Consider the following 16,335-nt stretch of genomic DNA (forward strand, 5'->3'; position numbering starts at 1 on the left):
GGGTTAGGAGAAAGGGAGTGGGTATCCCAGCTTATAGAACTTAAGGTTTAAGCAGGAGTCGGGAGTACAGGGCCTCGCAGATCTGGCTTCCAGGTTCCCCAGACTCCCACAGGGAGCGGCTGGAGAGCCCAGCAAGCGAAGTTGTCACGTCAGTCACCCCAAGGCCCTGCGAGGAGACGGTGGGAGAGGGTTTGGGAGCTGGGGACCCGAGTCACCTCGCCCGGGCAACCCGCACGTTCCTGGTTCCCCCTGGCCTAAAAGAGCCTGACCTGGCGCCCCCTCCAGCTTTCGCAGTCGCCGCTCGGGGCGGCCCGATCGGTGCCCGGGACTGGGGGCCCCGCCCCGCCCGCGGCCTGGAGCAGAGAGGCGGGAGGAGGGAGCGCGCCCACACCCCGCCCCCGCCCCCGGAGCCAGCCCGCGGAGCCCGCGGCCAGGGCGGCGCAGACCGGCCCAGCCACTCGCCAGGGCTGCGCGCGGGGACACGCTGCCGCCGCCGCCGCGTCCGCCCTTCACCCCCGGCTCCCGGGGCGCGCGGAGAGAAGGTAACCGCGAGCTGGCCCGCTGGTCGTCCAGCCCAGGGTGGGCGTGGACGCGGGCAGGGGGATCGCGGCGCCGAAAGGTCTTGGCACCCCCTAGGTTCTTGGGACCGGGGCGGGGGAGGGGGCCAGCCTGCCAAAGATCGCCCCGAGTGCCAAGGGACAGGCCGGGAGCGCCGGCCGCGGGAGCGGCACGGGGACGCTCCAAGTTTTCGGGTTGTTTCGCGCTGGTCCCGGCGAGTAGAGAGCGGCAGAGAATTGGAAGGTAAAGCGGGTTGCGGGAGGAGGGGGCGAGCAGAAGGCCGTCTACGCTCCTTCCTGCCCTGGGAAAAGAAGGGAAGGAACGGGGAGTGGGGCATGTGTCGGAATGTCGGGCCCCTTGGCGAGGCTGGCGGGGAGAGCGGGAAGTGGGGGGGACCGCCGGGGAGATGGTCCAGGCACCCTGCCCCCTCCCCAACCGCCGCATTCCAGGCCCCAGCGGCGGGTGAGGTCATCCCGTCCGGTTCCCCTCGGGCCAAGGCAGCCAGCTGCCCTCTTCCCCGCGGAGCGACGACCCTCCAACATTCTAACCTCGTTCCTCCCAAAGGGAATGTTTTCTGGCCAAAATCTTTCCGGGACTTCCCATCCCCACTGCCCTCGAGACTGTTCTGTTCTCGCCAAGCCAACCGAGACTCACGAAGTTTGAAGCCCCTTTTCTGGATCGGGAAACTGAGGCTCAGAGTGGCCAAAGGGCTGGCCCGCGGAGGCCACAGCTGGGCAAAACGCGGCGCAGGGTCTGGAGCCGAGGACTTGGGGAGACCCTGCCTTTAGGCCAATCAGCCTCGGCGTCAAAGGCTGATTCGGCTCTAACTTGGGGTCCATGTTGCTCCTTCCTACTGTCCCCCTTGACGGCCTGAGAACAGGGTCTCCGCTGCCACTGTGGACAACGTGCTGTCCTTTTTCTCGGCTCCGTTTCTGCCTCTTGAAATGGCTGGACTTTGAGGAGCATGAAAAGGCAGCCCCCAGAAAGTTAACCCCTTATTCGGGGAGGCTAGAACAGCCCTAACGGAGACAGGGTCCCTCCGTCCAGCGGTAAGGATGGTGTTACTACCCAGCTGGACACTGCGGGCGGGGTGCTGTGAGCAGGGAGTGGCTTCCAGGATGAGAGGTGGTGCCCCCTAGGGGCCTGCGGGTGACTCCCAGGTGAGCCCTAGGGTTCCGCCACCCCCACCCGCGTCTCACCCCTGCCTCTGCCCCCTCCCCCACAGCCATCAGACGGCCCTTGGCCTCCTCCAACCACATGCACTTCCACAGCGGCCCCTGTTGGCCTCTCCTAACCGCGAGGTCCCTAGTTCCGGCCCCAAACCTTGTCCTTGTGGTCACCACTGCTATTGAGTAAGCTCCTACCAAGTACCCAGGCCTGACTATCTGTAGGGTAAACTGAATCTGCAGGGCTGCGTCTCCTGCCTCCCTGGCCTGCCCTTCTGTGCTCAGCGGCTGGGCATCTGCTCAGCACTCCTGGAGCCTTCACCCACTCTCCTGGCATTTACTGTTGAGGTTGGTAGACTCCTGACTTCCCCAATGGCTCAACAGGTAAAGAATGCACCTGCAATGCAGGAGACCCAGGAGATGCAGGTTTGATCCCTAGGTCGGGAAGAGCCCCTGGAGGAGGAAATGACAACTCATTCCATTTTTCTTCCCTGGAAAATCCCAGGGACCAAGGAGTCTGGTGGGCTACAGTCCATGGGGCCACAAAGAATCAGACAAGGCTGAGCAACTAACAACAGTAGAATCCTGAGGAGATTCCTGGCTACGCCTCGTTTTGCTCTCCAACCTGGGACAAGTCAGTTTCCTTTTCATGTCTCGTTTTTTCCGTCTGTAAAATGGGTGTTTGTGAGCATTAGCAGGTAGTATTCCTGGGTTGGGGAGCAAAGAGAGGCCACATACCTGGACAGCCAGAGCCCTGCTTACTCCAGGGCCAGGTGGGGCACACCTAATCACCAGTGATACCTGATGATCAGCTTCAAGGGCCAAATAGGCTACATCAAGGTTGGAGCCTCTCCTTCTGTCTCTCCAGAATGAGAGACATGATTAGTGTAAGAATGTTGGCTTTGAACCCAGCCCTGCTTCAGGATCCAAGGGTTTAATTATAGCGCTTTCCACTCTTAAAACTCTCCTGGGAGAGGACCAGCCTTGTTTTGCACATGGGAAAACAGGTCCCCAGTAGCAGTGTCCTGTCCTCGGCTGCACAGTGCCGCGGGTGTCCCTACAACAGTGGGCAGGGTGGAGACCTTCTGGAGGTGCCCAGAGGCATTTGAGACATGGGCTTATCATAAGACTCGGGCAGAAGCTGATGTCTCAAGTCCAAGTGGCCACAGTGGTGGGGTGGGGACCAGGACCCCTTTTGCTGAGAAAGGAGGGGCTGGGGAGAAGTAGGTGTGGCCACATGATGGACATAGTGACCTCTCCTCGTGACATTTCAGAATGACACTCCGCCCCCCCCCCACCAGTTCCCTCCCCTCTGTCCCCAGATTCAGTCCTCAGCAGAGCAAGGAAATGGCCCATGCGAGGTACCTGCCACATGACCCTGGCCAAGTTCCTTCTCTCCAAGCCTTGGCTCTTCCTGTAAAATGGGCTAACCCTCCAGCTTCGGGGCTGTTGGAGAATCAGATGACATCATGCAGTGGTTGGCCAACTGCAGAGCACTTCATTACTTCGGCAAACATTCCATGAGGACATCTTGGTGCCGGGGGTGCCAGGGAAAGGAATGATTCAGATACCCCCCGCCCCCCGCTGTGGGGGAGGAGTCAGGGTTGGGGGAGGATCCCATGGTGGGAAGGAAAGAGAATGCAGTCAGAAAACAAAGCAAGCTTTGTCTTCTTGCCTCCTTTGTTTTTATCTTGTTATTTAACCTATTTTGAATTTCAAATAACATTTGAAGGGCAGTATTGAGATTTTTATGCTTGGAGGTGGCAGCAATTTTTTTTTTTTAAGTTGACGCTCAGATCTAGGTGTTAAGAATCATTATCAACTTTTATCAGCTCAGGTCCCAGGTCTGGGCAGGTAAATGACTTGCCCAAGGTCACACTGTGAGGCCACTAAATCCTCTACCTGCCCTCACTCGGACGGTGGCAAGGGTGAGCCTTTGGCATGAAGGTATCACAGAGAATTCCTGGTACTGATTGGGCACTTGGCCGTGTGCAGAGCCCAAGCTGAGCGCTGGAGGGAGGGAGGCAGGAAAATCCAGGCCCCACCCTTAGAGTGTGTTGCGATCTGGAGAGACAAGACAGGGCTCCACGAGCCACTAAAAGCCACGTGAGTCAGAGGCTCTGAAATGACATCCCTACTGGTTCTCTTGACGTGACCTTGAAGAAGCTTGGCCTCTCCGGGCCACAGGAAAACCAAATATGGGAGCATAGGTTCATAGGTGTCCTCCAGTGTATACTCTTAGGGTACTAGAAGGGGTGATGTCAAACCAAGGGAAGCTTAGAGAAGATTGGGATGGGGGAGGAGGGTGAGGAAGAGATCAGGACAGAAGGGAGTAGGCAAAGAACAGCTTTTGGCACCAGCTGAGCTTTTTCCAAAACTTGTTCCCTGGTAACAAGGCCTTGACATCAGTTCGAAAAAAATATAATGTTCTTCCTGCGGGCCTTCTCAGAGCCTTGAGTGTGCTCAGACATGTAATAAGCAGCTGGAAAAACCACTTTTGACCACAGGATCCTTTTTCCAGGAAGCATCAGAAAGTGAAGGGTTCTGCTGGTTACACAGCAGTTCATAAAGCCTTTGGCCGTCACCTCCTAGCCTCTGTGAGGGGAAGACAGTTTAACCCAAGAAGGAAGGTGACTTAACTCCACCCGCCAGCAGGAGGCAGTGTAGCTTGGGGCTCAAGGGCTCTGGGGTTGGAGGCTCTGCTTCACCATTGCCTACTGTGTAGCCTCAGGCAAATCCCTTCATTTCTTTGGGCTTCCGTGTCTCCTCTGAAGCCTATAGTGCCTCCCTCGAGGTTAAATGAGTGATGAACGTAAGTCATTGGCACTCAGTAGGTGCTTCATCAATGGGGACCATATAATGACCATTCATAGGTTTTAACCAGTATACAGTTGAAGAAGAGCACAGCTCCGTGAATTTTTTGTGCCCCCTCCCAGTCTATATCTGTTCAAAGGCAATCACAATTCCGATTTCTATCACTGTTGTTTTGTTTTGTTGTTGTTGGTTGCTAAGCCCTGCCCGACCCCATGGACTGTAGCCCGCCAGGCTCTTCTGTCATGGGACTGTTTCACCTGCTCTTAAATTTCCTGGATGAGGAATCATGACACATGGCCTCCTCTGCGGGTCTGTTCAGCATTTTCTCCATGATCCTCATTTATTCTCTTTAGCTGTTATTATTTGGACCAAGATGCCCCCAGGCCCTCCACTACCTTCTTTCTCTTAGGTCTCCACTCCTGGGCAGAAGAAGGACTGTCTACGTCTGAGGCACGTTTGGTGCCATCTATGTCCTTGGCCAGAACATCTGCAGCTCTTTCCACGGGACTGGGAGCCAGGCCTCGGGGCAGACAAGCCATGGACCCCCCACAGCCTCAGCATGTAGGGGCAGCACCTTAGCACAGAGGGGCAGCCTCTGTCCACCCCCTCCCACCAAGAAGGAGGGAGCTGAGAAGTGGACCCTTCACCTAGCCTAGCACTCTCCCCAGGCCCCGGTGAGCATGGACCAGCAGCTGTGAACAGCCAGAGCCGATGCCGGGCCCCCAGGGGGCCGGAGGAGCCCCGGCCATGAACCTGGGCAAGCTCTCACCCGTGGGCTGGGTGTCCAGCTCGCAGGGGAAGAAGCGGCTGACCGCGGACATGATCAGCCCCCCGCTTGGGGATTTCCGCCACACCATGCACGTGGGCCGCGGCGGGGATGTCTTCGGTGACACCTCCTTCCTCAGCAACCATGGTGGCGGCTCAGGGAGCACCCACCGCTCGCCCCGGGGCTTCCTGGCCAAGAAGCTGCAGCTGGTGCGGAGGGTGGGGGCCCCGCCCCGGAGGATGGCTTCTCCGCCCGCACCCTCGCCTGCTCCACCGGCCATCTCCCCCATCATCAAGAACGCCATCTCCCTGCCTCAGCTCAACCAGGCGGCCTACGACAGCCTCGTGGTGGGCAAGCTCAGTTTTGACCGCAGCCCTGCCAGCTCCACGGACGGCCACTCTGCTTACGGTGAGGCCCTGCGCTGTCTGCCCATTTTTCAGGGGCTGAGGTGCAGCGGGTTTGAAGGTTCAGCCAACCCTCCCAAGTGAGCTCTTCCCCACAGTAGTTTGGTCTCCATGGAAGTCAGACCCAAACCTGAGATCGTGAATGGCAAGGGTGGGTCACAGGGCGGGAACCAGTTCACTCCCCAAAACACTGAGGTTGAGAGGTGATGAGGTGGGGGTTGAGTTCTGCCTGCCCCTAAGCTGCCTCCCCTTCTCTGGGCCCTCGGCTAAGCCAGCCCACCACCCTCCTTCCCCTATCCCTTGCCTGCTTCAATGGAAGCAGCTCCCTTGTGTCAGAACAATACAGTGGAGAGGTGGAGAGCCAGGGCCCTGGATTCAAATCCTGGTTCTGCCTGATTCTCAGTGAGCACATTGACCTCTGTGAAGTCAAGTCCTGGCCTATATAATGGGCACATAGGGTCACTGCTAAGATTCAGTGAAATGATAACACATATTCGATTGTGGCCTATAATCTCACACACAGTAGGTGCTCAGGACACGGGAGCTGTTGCTCTGTTGTTATTTGAACAGAGGTTCCTGTAATTTGACAGATTTGGAAAACCCCTCAGAAGCCCTTCCTGCCAGCATGGGGTGGGGTGGGTGTCACCTGGGCTCCTCCTGGACAGCTCACTTGAGAACTGGGGCCCCTGCTGCCACCTGGTGACCGTTCCCTGCCCTGCAGCTTTGCCCGCCACCAGAGGCTTCCTGTGGTGCTCCCTGTCCAGGGGTGATGCTCAGAATCCCACTGAGGACTGGTCTGCGGTCCCACTACTATGTCCCAGGCCTGGTAGTCCTGGAACCAGGGTCTGAGACAGAGGGCATTTAGAAGGCATTTGCCTGTCCTTTGGGTCTTGATTTCTATGTTGTCACACCGGCTGCTGGTTCTATCCTGTGCCCACAAACCAGTACATGTGCTTGGGTTCACAGAAGGGGACCAGGGGTCATTCAAGTTCAGTGTTGGGCTTGAGAGTCAGGAGGTTTGAGCTCCGGGCTCAGCTCCAGCCCATCAGACTTTGTGGCCCTGGGCGAGCCTTTCCCCTCGTCCCAAACTGAGCCTCACTTTCTTCATCTGCAAAATGGGAATGAGGATTATGTCAATTTCCAGGGTTGACAGGAAGATTACTCAAGAGACTGTGGGGTTCACTGTATTGGAAAGATGGAGGAAGCTGCAGTCAGATTGGGGGGTGGTTTGTTAAAGGCCACATCGCAAGCAGGTGTTGGTCCTGGCTCTGCCTTCCCCAATTCCTGGTTAGGGCCCCCAGCTCTGACCCTGGTCCCTATTTCTCTTCTAGGCCTGGACTCCGGGTTCTGCACCATCTCCCGCCTGCCTCGCCCAGAAAAGCCTCGTGACCGAGACCGTGATAGCTCCTTCCCCGCTGAGCCTGAGCTCCGCCGCTCTGACTCCCTCCTGTCCTTCCGCCTGGACCTCGACCTTGGGCCCTCTCTCCTCACTGAGCTCCTGGGGGCCATGAGCCTCTCAGAAGGCTCTGCAGCTGAGACCCCAGCCCCGGCTCCTGCTGCAAGTCCCCCAGCCTCTGTTGCAAACCCCCCGGCCCCTGCCTCAAGCCCCTCACTTCGTGGACGCTGCCCCAATGGGGTAACCACCAGGTTGGGCCCAGTGGCCGAGGCGAGGGCCAGCGTGGTGGGAGAGGGCCCCCGTGCGCCTGCTGATGAGGGCCCCGGCAAGCACTGGGGTGCTGTCTCGGGTGGCAGCCAAAGCCGCCGCCACTACACTGAGGTGGATGCTCGGGCCGAGGGGTTGGGGGCGCTGTCCCAGGCTCGGGCCTCCTGGGGGAGCCTGGATGAAGAGTGGGGGGCATCCCAGGCAGGCAGCAGGACCCCCGTGCCCAGCACAGTGCAGGCCAACACCTTCGAGTTTGCTGATGCTGAGGAGGATGACGAGGTGAAGGTGTGATTGGCTGGGCACAGGCTGAGAACCCTGGTCAGCCTCCGGGCACCACCTGCAAGGAGCCCAGATGCAGCCCCAGCCCCTGGCGGCTGGGTCTTGCCAACGACAGACGGGAGAACCCAAGTTGTCCCCAGACCTGTCCACACCTCTGCTGGACAGACATGGGAGGGAGGCCAGGGAAGACCAGGCTTGTTCTGGAACCCAGGTGTTCCCCTGGACCCTGCTCAGCCACCCCGCCTCCCTCCACTGCCACTCTGGACCTCCAGACCCAGTAGCCATTCCCTGGGCCCACCCTCCACCCCAGGCCCCCAACCCGCTGGAGGGCCCAGCCTCACAGTGCAGCCTTTGTGTTGGGAAAAATGCCCTTGCTGGGTGGGGGTGGGGAGCCTACCACATAGAGCCTTTGTCTCCTCTCCTGAAGAGACCCTCGGCCCCAGCTCATCCTGGAGTTGCCCCCAGCAGGGTCCCTCCTGCCTTTCTGAGAGCCCCCACGGCTGCCTCCCCAACATTCCCATCGCCAGCCCCATGTCCCAGAAGCCTCAGAAACGTCAGGTGTGACCTCACTGGGAGGGGGGAGGGTCCCACCTTCCCGTGCACCCCAGACCTGCCTCTGGGTCCTGATTAAAAAGGTTTTTTTGATAAAACGTGTCCAGTGAGATGCTTGAGGACCTGGGATGACCGTGTCTGCGCCACCTGCTCGAGTACATTCAGCACTGGGTTTGGAAAGCCAAGGACTCCCCCCACCACCCAACCAGGGCCCCCAGTGAGGGGAGGGACCGAGGCAGGGGGTAATGAGTAACCAGACTGGAATGAATAGCCCTGAGATAAGAAGCCCAGGTGGGAGCCCTTATCTGCAGTTCCGGGAACAGCCCCTGGCCCAGGTGCCTGGAACTGTAATCCCACAGAGCAACTTGGCACTTGTCCTGGTGACAAAAGGGGACTCGCAGGCAGGACTAGTGGCTCAGGGGTGTTTGGAGCTCATCCCCCACTGGGCAGCCTCAGTTTCCTTGTCTGTATCAGGAGGACGCTAGGAGCATCAAGATAGTGGAAAACACCACAGTTGGAAAGACTATAAAGGTGGATTCTTTTGTTGGTTCTGAGCCTCAGGGGATGAGGGCGGAGGATTAGGAACAGTAGGTGCATCGCAAGGGTCACTGATCCCACATGAAAGGACAGCTCTGGGTCAGGAATCTGCTTGCAGGGACGGGTCTTGCTCTCTGGTGAGGTGCTGCCTCACTCTAGCTTGAAGGAGGAGACGAGGAAGTTCTGCACACCCAGGTAGCTCAGGTGGCTGTGGCCCAGCCTGTTGGGAAAGGTCAACTGGTGGCCATCTGGCAGCTTCACCTTGAATTCATTGTTCTCGAAGGTCACGATGAGCTGCAGTGGGAGGGAGGGCATCAGGGAGGCAGGAGGCGCCCTGGAAATGGGCCGGGGCCATGCCTGGTGACTCAAACAGTCCCAGCACGTGTCTAGGCCAGGGTGCCCCCACCATCTGTTCTCCCCCCTTGAGATCTGTTTTCAGGCCCCTTTCCCCTTTGACCTCACCTTGACTTCTGACCCTGGGCTGAAGCACATGTGATTGTCCCGTTGCTCCGCCCCCCAGCTGTTGCCATCTCGTGAGTTGCAGACGATGGTGGATTCAGCAAAGCGTGGGTTGAAATGCAGGTTCAGTTTATCTGTCCCCTGGCCCAAATTAATCACAAAGCTGCCAGAGAAGGAGTAAGAAGTGAGAATAAGGGGCCAGCCCTGGGTATAACAGCTTGGGTGGCAGCGTCTTGACCATAAAATTGGTAGAATCATCAAAGGTTGTGTTAATTGAGGTTTGTGCCTTAAAACAAGGGAGGTGACAATTTGATTGGACTTGGCACTGGAGTATCACATTCCATTTAGAGCACAGACTAAGGCTCCTGACAAGTTAACTAATAGTGACATTTCAGGAAATGAAGGTGTCTATCCTTGGGGAAAACTGCCGTTCTTAACTATTTGTTGTATGCCTAAGGTGGTGAGCTCCCTGTCATTGGAGGTATGCCCTCAGGAGTTGTGTGATCTTTTAGAAAGGGGTCTTGGTTAGACCTTCACGGTTCCTGAGAGTGGGACATTCTGAGTCACAGGGTGTCTCCACTGGGAGGACTCAGGCCAGAGGTATCCCACATTTCTGCAACCTTGAGGGACCCAAGTAGGAGAAAGAGGTGATTTTTCTCTTGGCTCCTACCCGATGCTTCTGCCTGCCCCTCCCCAATCAAAAACTGATTGAGATCAGTCTCAAGAAATGCTGACCCTTGTCCTGCACCCGGGACAGCCTAACGCTGACCTGTAGCCCCTGAGGTGAGAAAGGTCTCAGATTCCAATGGAGAGGATGCAAACGAGACCACTAGGCGCCCCCTGGTGGGTGCCCCTGGTTTGGTGCTGGTTGTAGTCGCTGAGTCTGACTTTTGTGACATCATGGACTGCACGGCTAGGCGGCTAGGCTCCCTGGTCAAGAATTCTGGAGTGGGTTGCCATTTCCTTCTTCAGGAGATCTTCCCGACCCAGGGATTGAACCCTGGTCTCCTGCATCGCAGGTGGATTCTTTACCAACTGAGCTATCCCTGGTTTAATGCATGTGAAAGGCCAGTCCCTGGTCCTTCAGCAGTATCAAGAGGGTAGTGTCCCCGGGGGTTGGGGCTTTCAGTAGAGGCATCTGACTCGCAGAGGCCTGGCCAAAGACTCAGGGATTTCTCACTTGCCCCTTCCGTGTCGTTGGGGCCAAGGAATTGAGCCATGGCGTCCAATGTGAATTCTGCAGGTCCCCGAACCTGGCCTCAGATGTGAAAGCAGCCCAAATGGAGCCAGCAAGGGTGAGGGAGGGGTGCGAGAGGAGCAGAATGTACAAACGGCCCTGGCCAGAGGTCACTCTCACTGTCCCAACATCTCACAAGGCTGCCTTGCCTGCCCCCACCTTCCCAGCCAATGCCAGCTCTGTGGCCGGCCCCGTCCCTGTCCTGCCCCACCTGCCCTCCCCTGGGCTTACCCGTTAGCGCCGTCAGCGATCTTGCCCTTGATCTTCAGGCTTGACCCCATCTTCATGTCCATGTTCACAATCTCAAATTTCCCCTGCGCCAACAGAGAAACATCCCACACAAATCAATCACACTCTTCTGCTGGTAAAGCCCACTCGCCAGCATCCTCCCATCCCAACCAGGCCCCAGGCCCCCCTCTCCTTCTCCCCATGTGAGGCCTTGGAGCCAGGAAGGGAAAAAGCCGGAGAGCTCAGATAAAAGATTCCTGGAGCCCCCTCTTGCCCATTTTGCTTCACTCTCATCCACCCCAGCCTGAAGAATAGCTGGATCTGGAGACATAGGGCCCAGCTGAGGGAACCTCAGTTTGCCCATCTATAAAATGGGTAGAGTGACCCCTGCCAACCTCACTGTTCCTAAATGCGTTCAAGTGATGAGGCACAATGCCCTCGGCAAAATCCCACGAACAAGGGTACGTTTATTTCCTGCACGAACTTGGGAGTCATTTTATGGATAGAAAATGACTGTATTAGGACTTCCCTAGTGGTCCAGTGGCTAAGACTCCACATTCCCAATGCAGGGGGCCCAGGTTCTATCCCTGGTCAGGGAACTAGATGCCACATGCTGCAACTAAGAGTTCGAAAGCCCCAGCTAAAAGATCCCACGTGCTGAAACTAAGAAAGATCCCATGTACCGCCATTAAGACACATTGTAGACAAATCTTTTTTTATTTTTTTTTAAATAACTGTATGACAGGCAAGTCTAGGCCCATCCCAAACAGAGAACCTATAAAACTCCATCAGTCACATGTCTGAACATGTCCATCAAAGTCCCTCTGTAAACCGCACACTCCTCATCTGTAAAATGGGCTGATCTGATTTATTCATTCAAGCCCAGTTCCCAAGCACCCTTGTGACAGATGCTGTCGGATGCCCTGAGGTTAACAGCACCTTCTTCACCCTGATTTGGAGGATGAGACCTTCCATTTGTGAAGCCCCTCAAATAGGACTTGGCACAGACTAAAAGCAAATCGAGGGGCTGTGGTCATTAGGCTTACTTACTGCTACTGTGGCATCCTTCTGCTCCTATTTTCCCACAGGACCTGGGCAGCGCCTGAATTTGTATAGTTAGAAGGGAGGTTCTCGAAGCTGGGTTTTCAAACCTCATGATCCAAGCCTGAGAAAATGTCCAGTTATCCATGATTGGAGGGTGTGAGGCTGGGCCAGACAGGATTCAGCAGCCACAAAAGACTTAGAACACTTAATAGGAGAACACATTTATATTATAGGATTTCTGTTCACTGATGTCTTTTTTTTTTTCTGGAGGGAGCTCACTTGGGAAGCCTTGAAACAACTTCCAGGACTGGAGTGCTTTGCTGAAGTCAAGGGCAGTGTCCGTAGGGGGTAGATTAGGACTCCCCTGCTGGCAGCTGCCTCCTTTCCACCAAGGGAAAAGGCAGTCCTCGGGTTCCTACATGGGTGTAGGGTTGCCCAGTTTTCTTGGTGGTGGTGGTTCAGTCGCTCAGTCGTGTCTGACTCTGGTGACCCCATGGACTGTAGTCTGCCAGGCTCCTCTGTCCATGGGATTCTCCAGGCAAGAATAATGGAGTGGGTTGCCATTTCCTTCTCCAGGGGATCTTCCTGACCCAGTGATCAAACCCGGGTCTCTTGCATCTCCTGCATTACAGGTGGATTCTTTACTGACTGAGCCACCAGAGAAGCCCTCTCTTGGAGTCAGTACATTTTAAAAGGAGGCCTGGGGACATCCTTGGTGGTCCAGTAGTTAAGACTCTGTGCGTCCATGCAGGGGCACAGTGTCCATTCCTGGTCGGGGAACTAAGATTCTGCCTGCCACAGGCCATGGCCAAAAATAAAGTAAATAAAAGGAAGGCATGAAAGAGGCCATGCCAAGCCCAGGAGGGTGGAGCATCATGGCACGTTGGACCCTACGATGCTTCAGAGCAGGGTTTTCCAGGCTCAGCGCCCTGGACTTTCCAACTGAATCATTCTCTGCTGTGGGGTTGTCATGTGTGTGTAGGAAGTAGAGCCTCAGGCCGGGTCTCTAACCACCGGATGCCAGTAGCACCCTCCCCCCAAGTAGTGACAACCAAAAATGCCTCCAGATGTCCCCTGTATGTTAGTCACTCACTCCTGTCTGACTCTTTGCGACCCCATGGACTGTAGCCCACCAGGCTCCTCTGTCCATGGGATTCTCCAGGCAAGGATACTGGAGTGGGTTGCCATTACCTCCTCCAGGGGATCTTCCCAACCCAGGGATCGCACCCAGGTCCTATCAGGTGGATTCTTTACCATCTGAGCCACCAGGGAAGCCCAGATGTCCCCAGGATAGGGGGCATTTCACTGCCTCTGAGAAAGTGGCGCTCAGAGGCCTAACCCCTCAGATGGGTGCTTAATGTAACACGTGGATCACCAGCCAAAATGGATTAAAATCCTCCTTCAGCCTCTCTTAGAAGGACAGAGAGCAGTCCCCTAGGAGAGGTTATCCCGTCCCTCCCAGAGGAGCATGGGTGACCTGCCAACGAGCAGCCCTTCACGGTGTGGGCCCTGCAGCATGCACAGTCCCCACCAGGCATCATGAGGAGTCTCTGGTCTCCTCCCTGGATGGTCAGGGTGAGACTGAGGTGGGGAGAAGCACCCTTGCCGCCCCCATAGCTCCTGGAGGCTGCCTGGCTCAGACAGAAAAATCTGGGCCCCTAGAGCTGCTGCAGGGTAGGGGCGAGAGGAAGGCCGGGCTTGGGGGTCCATCTGGGCAAACAGGGATCCCCGTGGGAGGGGGCAGGCCTAGTAACCTGTGCCCCCTCCGTAAGGTCTGGAGCACAGAGAGAGACGGGGATGCAAAGCTGGGTGGAGGCAGGTGTCAGTGGTCAGGTGACTAACCAAGTGACTAGGGGCCAACGGTGCCCCTTTATGGACCTTGGTTCCCCCATCCTTTTTTTCTTTTAATATTTTGGCCTCACCTCATGGCATGTAGGATCTTAGTCCCCCGACCAGGGTTTGAACATGTGCCCCCTGCATTGGCAGAGCAGAGTCTTCACGCCTGGTCCACCAGGGACGTCCCGCTACCCTCTCTTTAGTGTAAGAGATTTGGACTAGGAAGTCTCTTAAGAAGGAGGAGAGAAAGGGGAGGGTGAGGAGATCGGGGGAAGGAGAAGTCGGGCACAAAGGTCCTCCCTGAGAGGCAGAGGGTGGGGAGGGCACCATGCCATGCACGTTGGACCCTCTAGTCACATCCACGCCCACATCCCACCTGTGCTGACTCTCCCAGAAAACTATGTCCCCCTGGAGCCTGTGAATGAGGCCTATTTGGAAATAGGACCAAGTTGAGATGAGGTCGTAGTGGTTTAGGGTGGACCTCAAACTCCATATGACTGACATCCTTAGAAGAAGAGGAAATTTGGACCCAGAAACCCAGACACGCAGAGAAGCTCTGTGAAGACAGAGGCAGGGGTTGGAGGGAGACAGCTGCAAGCCCAGGAATACCACAGATTGCCGGCAACAAATAGAAGCTGGAAAAGGCAAGAAAGAACCCTCCCCTAGAGCCTTCGGAGAGAGAAAGTTCCCACCAACACCTGGATTTCAGACCTCAAGCCTCCAAAACTGTGAGAGACTAAATTTGTTACGCCAGCCGCAGGAAAGCAACACACCAGCCTCAGAAGATGCCATCTGTAACCCAGTTCTCCAAATACAGGAGACAGGCTCAGAGAGGAGCAGTGATTTCTCCAAGGCCACACAGCGGACTACGGCAGGGCAGAGTTTGGAATCAGAGAATCGGGGAGAGACCTTGAAGAAGATCCACTTGACCCCCTGCAATTTATAGATTTTGCTCTGGGGCAAGTTAACCTTCCAGTCTCAATTTCGTCATCTTTTAAAGCTCAGGAGGTGTTAGTGGTTATCATTGTTGCCGCGATTAATGTTATTGAGAGGAAATTCCCTGGCTGTCCAGAGGTTAGGACTCCAGTGCTTCCACTGAAGTTAGCCCATGTTTGATCCCTGGTTGGGGAAATAAGATCCTGTAAGCCGAAAGAGATAGGCAAAAAATAAACAAATAAATTACCGATGAGAAAACCAGGCTGGAGGGGGAAAGAGACAGACTCAGAATGGTGGTGGGGGGAACAGAGAGCCTTGATGCTAAAGGCCAGCGGAGTGATCTGTCCAACTTCCTCCCTACACAGATAAGGAAACTGAAGCTGGAGGGGCAGCGATGCTTTTTCTCCAGCATCCACCCCACCCCAACTCAGGTAAAGGTTCGGAGCCGGCGTTCTCACCGACATGGTAGCAGCTCCGGACAGCAGCTCTGGGTTGCTCCTGGAGGTCTGGGCTCAGGGTCTCACCTTGCAGTCCAGCTTATATCCTGGAATATTACACATTAACTCCCCCCAGGCCATAAATGGGGACTTTGGTCCATCCTGCCAGGGTGTCTCTCCACCCACACCTCCCGGTACCCAGAACAAACAGGCAGAAGGCTCATCGCCCCAGCCCAGCCTGCCCAGCCCAGAGCATCTTCCTGACATCTCTCCAGCTCAGCCTCCCGCCTCCTTCCTGAGCCCTAGGGGATGTGACCCTGGAAGCAACGCTGCACTGGGCGCCAGGAGCTGGCACAAACCGTGTGAGCGTGGCAGGCCACCCACCAACCCTGAGCCCCACTTTCTCGTCCTCAAACAGAGAGACTCACCTTGTAAAAACCTCTATGCTTCTATGATGTCCAGATTCACTTTGAGAATCTTTTGCTTTCTCTCCTCACCCCATGCTTTTTCTGATTGTACAAGTAAGGTTTTGGGGGGGGGTTAAAAAATTTTTTTTGTACATCTAAGTTTTAAAAGCAATCCAAAAAAAATAAATAAATAAATAAAAGCAATCCATGGTGGATTTAAAGAAAACATCTAGAAATATCTACAACAAACTAAGTAAAGAAGGGAGTAGAGGGGCTGGGGGTGTGTGGTGGGTAATGGAATTTCAGTGCTTTGCTCTTTACTTCTACTACTTATATAATTGACATGCTTACCATATGCAATGGGAGCTATTAAATAAAAAGAAAAGCAGGGGGCTTCCTTGGTGGATCAGCGGTAAAGAATCCTGCTGCCAAAGCAGGAGATGCAGGTTTGGTCCCTGGTCCAGGAAGATCCCATAGGCTACTGAGCAACTAAGCCCGTGGGCCACAACTGTTAAGCCTGTGCTCTAAAACCCAGGAACCGCAACTACTGAGCCCTCATGCCACAAATACTGAAGCCCATGCACCTAGAGCCTGTGTTCCACAGCAAGAGAAGCCACTACAATGAAAAGCCAGAGCACAGCAACTGGAGAATAGCCCCTGCTCGCTGCAACTGGAGAAAAGCCGGTGCAGCAGAGAAGATCTAGCACAGTCAAAAAATTAAATAAGTAATTAATTAATTTAGAAAGAAACAAAAACAGGGCTTCCCTGGTGGCTCAGTGGTAAAGAATCTACCTGCCAACGCAGGAGACACAGTTTCGATCCCTGATATGGGACGATCCCGTATGTCCCAGAGCAGCTAAGCCCGTGCACCACAACTATTGAGCCTGTGCTCTGGAGCCCATGTGCCACAACTACGGAAGCCCCTGCTCCCTAGAGCGAGTGCTCCACAACGAGAGAAGCCACGACGATGAGAAACCCACGCACTGCAACTTGGAAGTAGCCCCTGCTCGCC

General features: G+C 55.6%; 2 protein-coding genes across 5 annotated transcripts; one reads left to right on the top strand and one right to left on the bottom strand.

Annotated features, from left to right (window-relative positions):
* The first annotated feature begins 409 nt into the window (after nt 1–409).
* Nucleotides 410–8,300, top strand: CDC42EP1 (CDC42 effector protein 1). Of its 3 annotated transcripts, none has more exons than XM_019961762.2 (3): nt 410–542; nt 4,948–5,712; nt 7,040–8,300. In XM_019961762.2, the coding sequence occupies exons 2-3, from the start codon at nt 5,250–5,252 to the stop codon at nt 7,660–7,662; spliced, it is 1,086 nt and encodes a 361-aa protein (XP_019817321.2). In that variant the 5' UTR covers nt 410–542; nt 4,948–5,249; the 3' UTR covers nt 7,663–8,300. The 3 variants fall into 3 exon arrangements, with proteins under 3 accessions (XP_019817321.2, XP_070646476.1, XP_019817322.2); XM_070790375.1 differs by lacking the exon at nt 410–542 and adding an exon at nt 594–801; XM_019961763.2 differs by lacking the exon at nt 410–542 and having other exon boundaries at nt 2,365–5,712.
* Nucleotides 8,301–8,716: 416 nt separating this feature from the next.
* Nucleotides 8,717–15,046, bottom strand: LGALS2 (galectin 2). 2 transcript variants are annotated; one of them, XM_019960160.2, is made up of 4 exons: nt 14,938–15,045; nt 10,667–10,749; nt 9,202–9,361; nt 8,717–9,033 (listed from the first exon to the last, which is right to left on the bottom strand). In XM_019960160.2, the coding sequence occupies exons 1-4, from the start codon at nt 14,941–14,943 to the stop codon at nt 8,890–8,892; spliced, it is 393 nt and encodes a 130-aa protein (XP_019815719.1). In that variant the 5' UTR covers nt 14,944–15,045; the 3' UTR covers nt 8,717–8,889. The 2 variants fall into 2 exon arrangements, with proteins under 2 accessions (XP_019815719.1, XP_070646477.1); XM_070790376.1 differs by having other exon boundaries at nt 8,990–9,073; nt 14,938–15,046.
* Nucleotides 15,047–16,335: the final 1,289 nt, after the last annotated feature.

Source organism: Bos indicus, chromosome 5 (genome assembly GCF_029378745.1).
Source record: "Bos indicus isolate NIAB-ARS_2022 breed Sahiwal x Tharparkar chromosome 5, NIAB-ARS_B.indTharparkar_mat_pri_1.0, whole genome shotgun sequence".
NCBI lineage: Eukaryota > Metazoa > Chordata > Mammalia > Artiodactyla > Bovidae > Bos > Bos indicus.

Excerpts from the sequence above, each read along its gene's own strand:
- LGALS2 (XM_019960160.2), bottom strand. Across the intron at positions 9,362-10,666 it reads ATCGCTGACGGCGCTAACGG|CTTTGTGATTAATTTGGGCC; the intron begins GTAAGCCCAGGG and ends CTTCTCTGGCAG. Across the intron at positions 9,034-9,201 it reads GCCCAGGGTCAGAAGTCAAG|CTCATCGTGACCTTCGAGAA; the intron begins GTGAGGTCAAAG and ends CTCCCACTGCAG.
- CDC42EP1 (XM_019961762.2), top strand. The coding sequence starts at position 5,250 with ATGCCGGGCCCCCAGGGGGCCGGAGGAGCCCCGGCCATGAACCTGGGC. Across the intron at positions 5,713-7,039 it reads GGACGGCCACTCTGCTTACG|GCCTGGACTCCGGGTTCTGC; the intron begins GTGAGGCCCTGC and ends TTTCTCTTCTAG.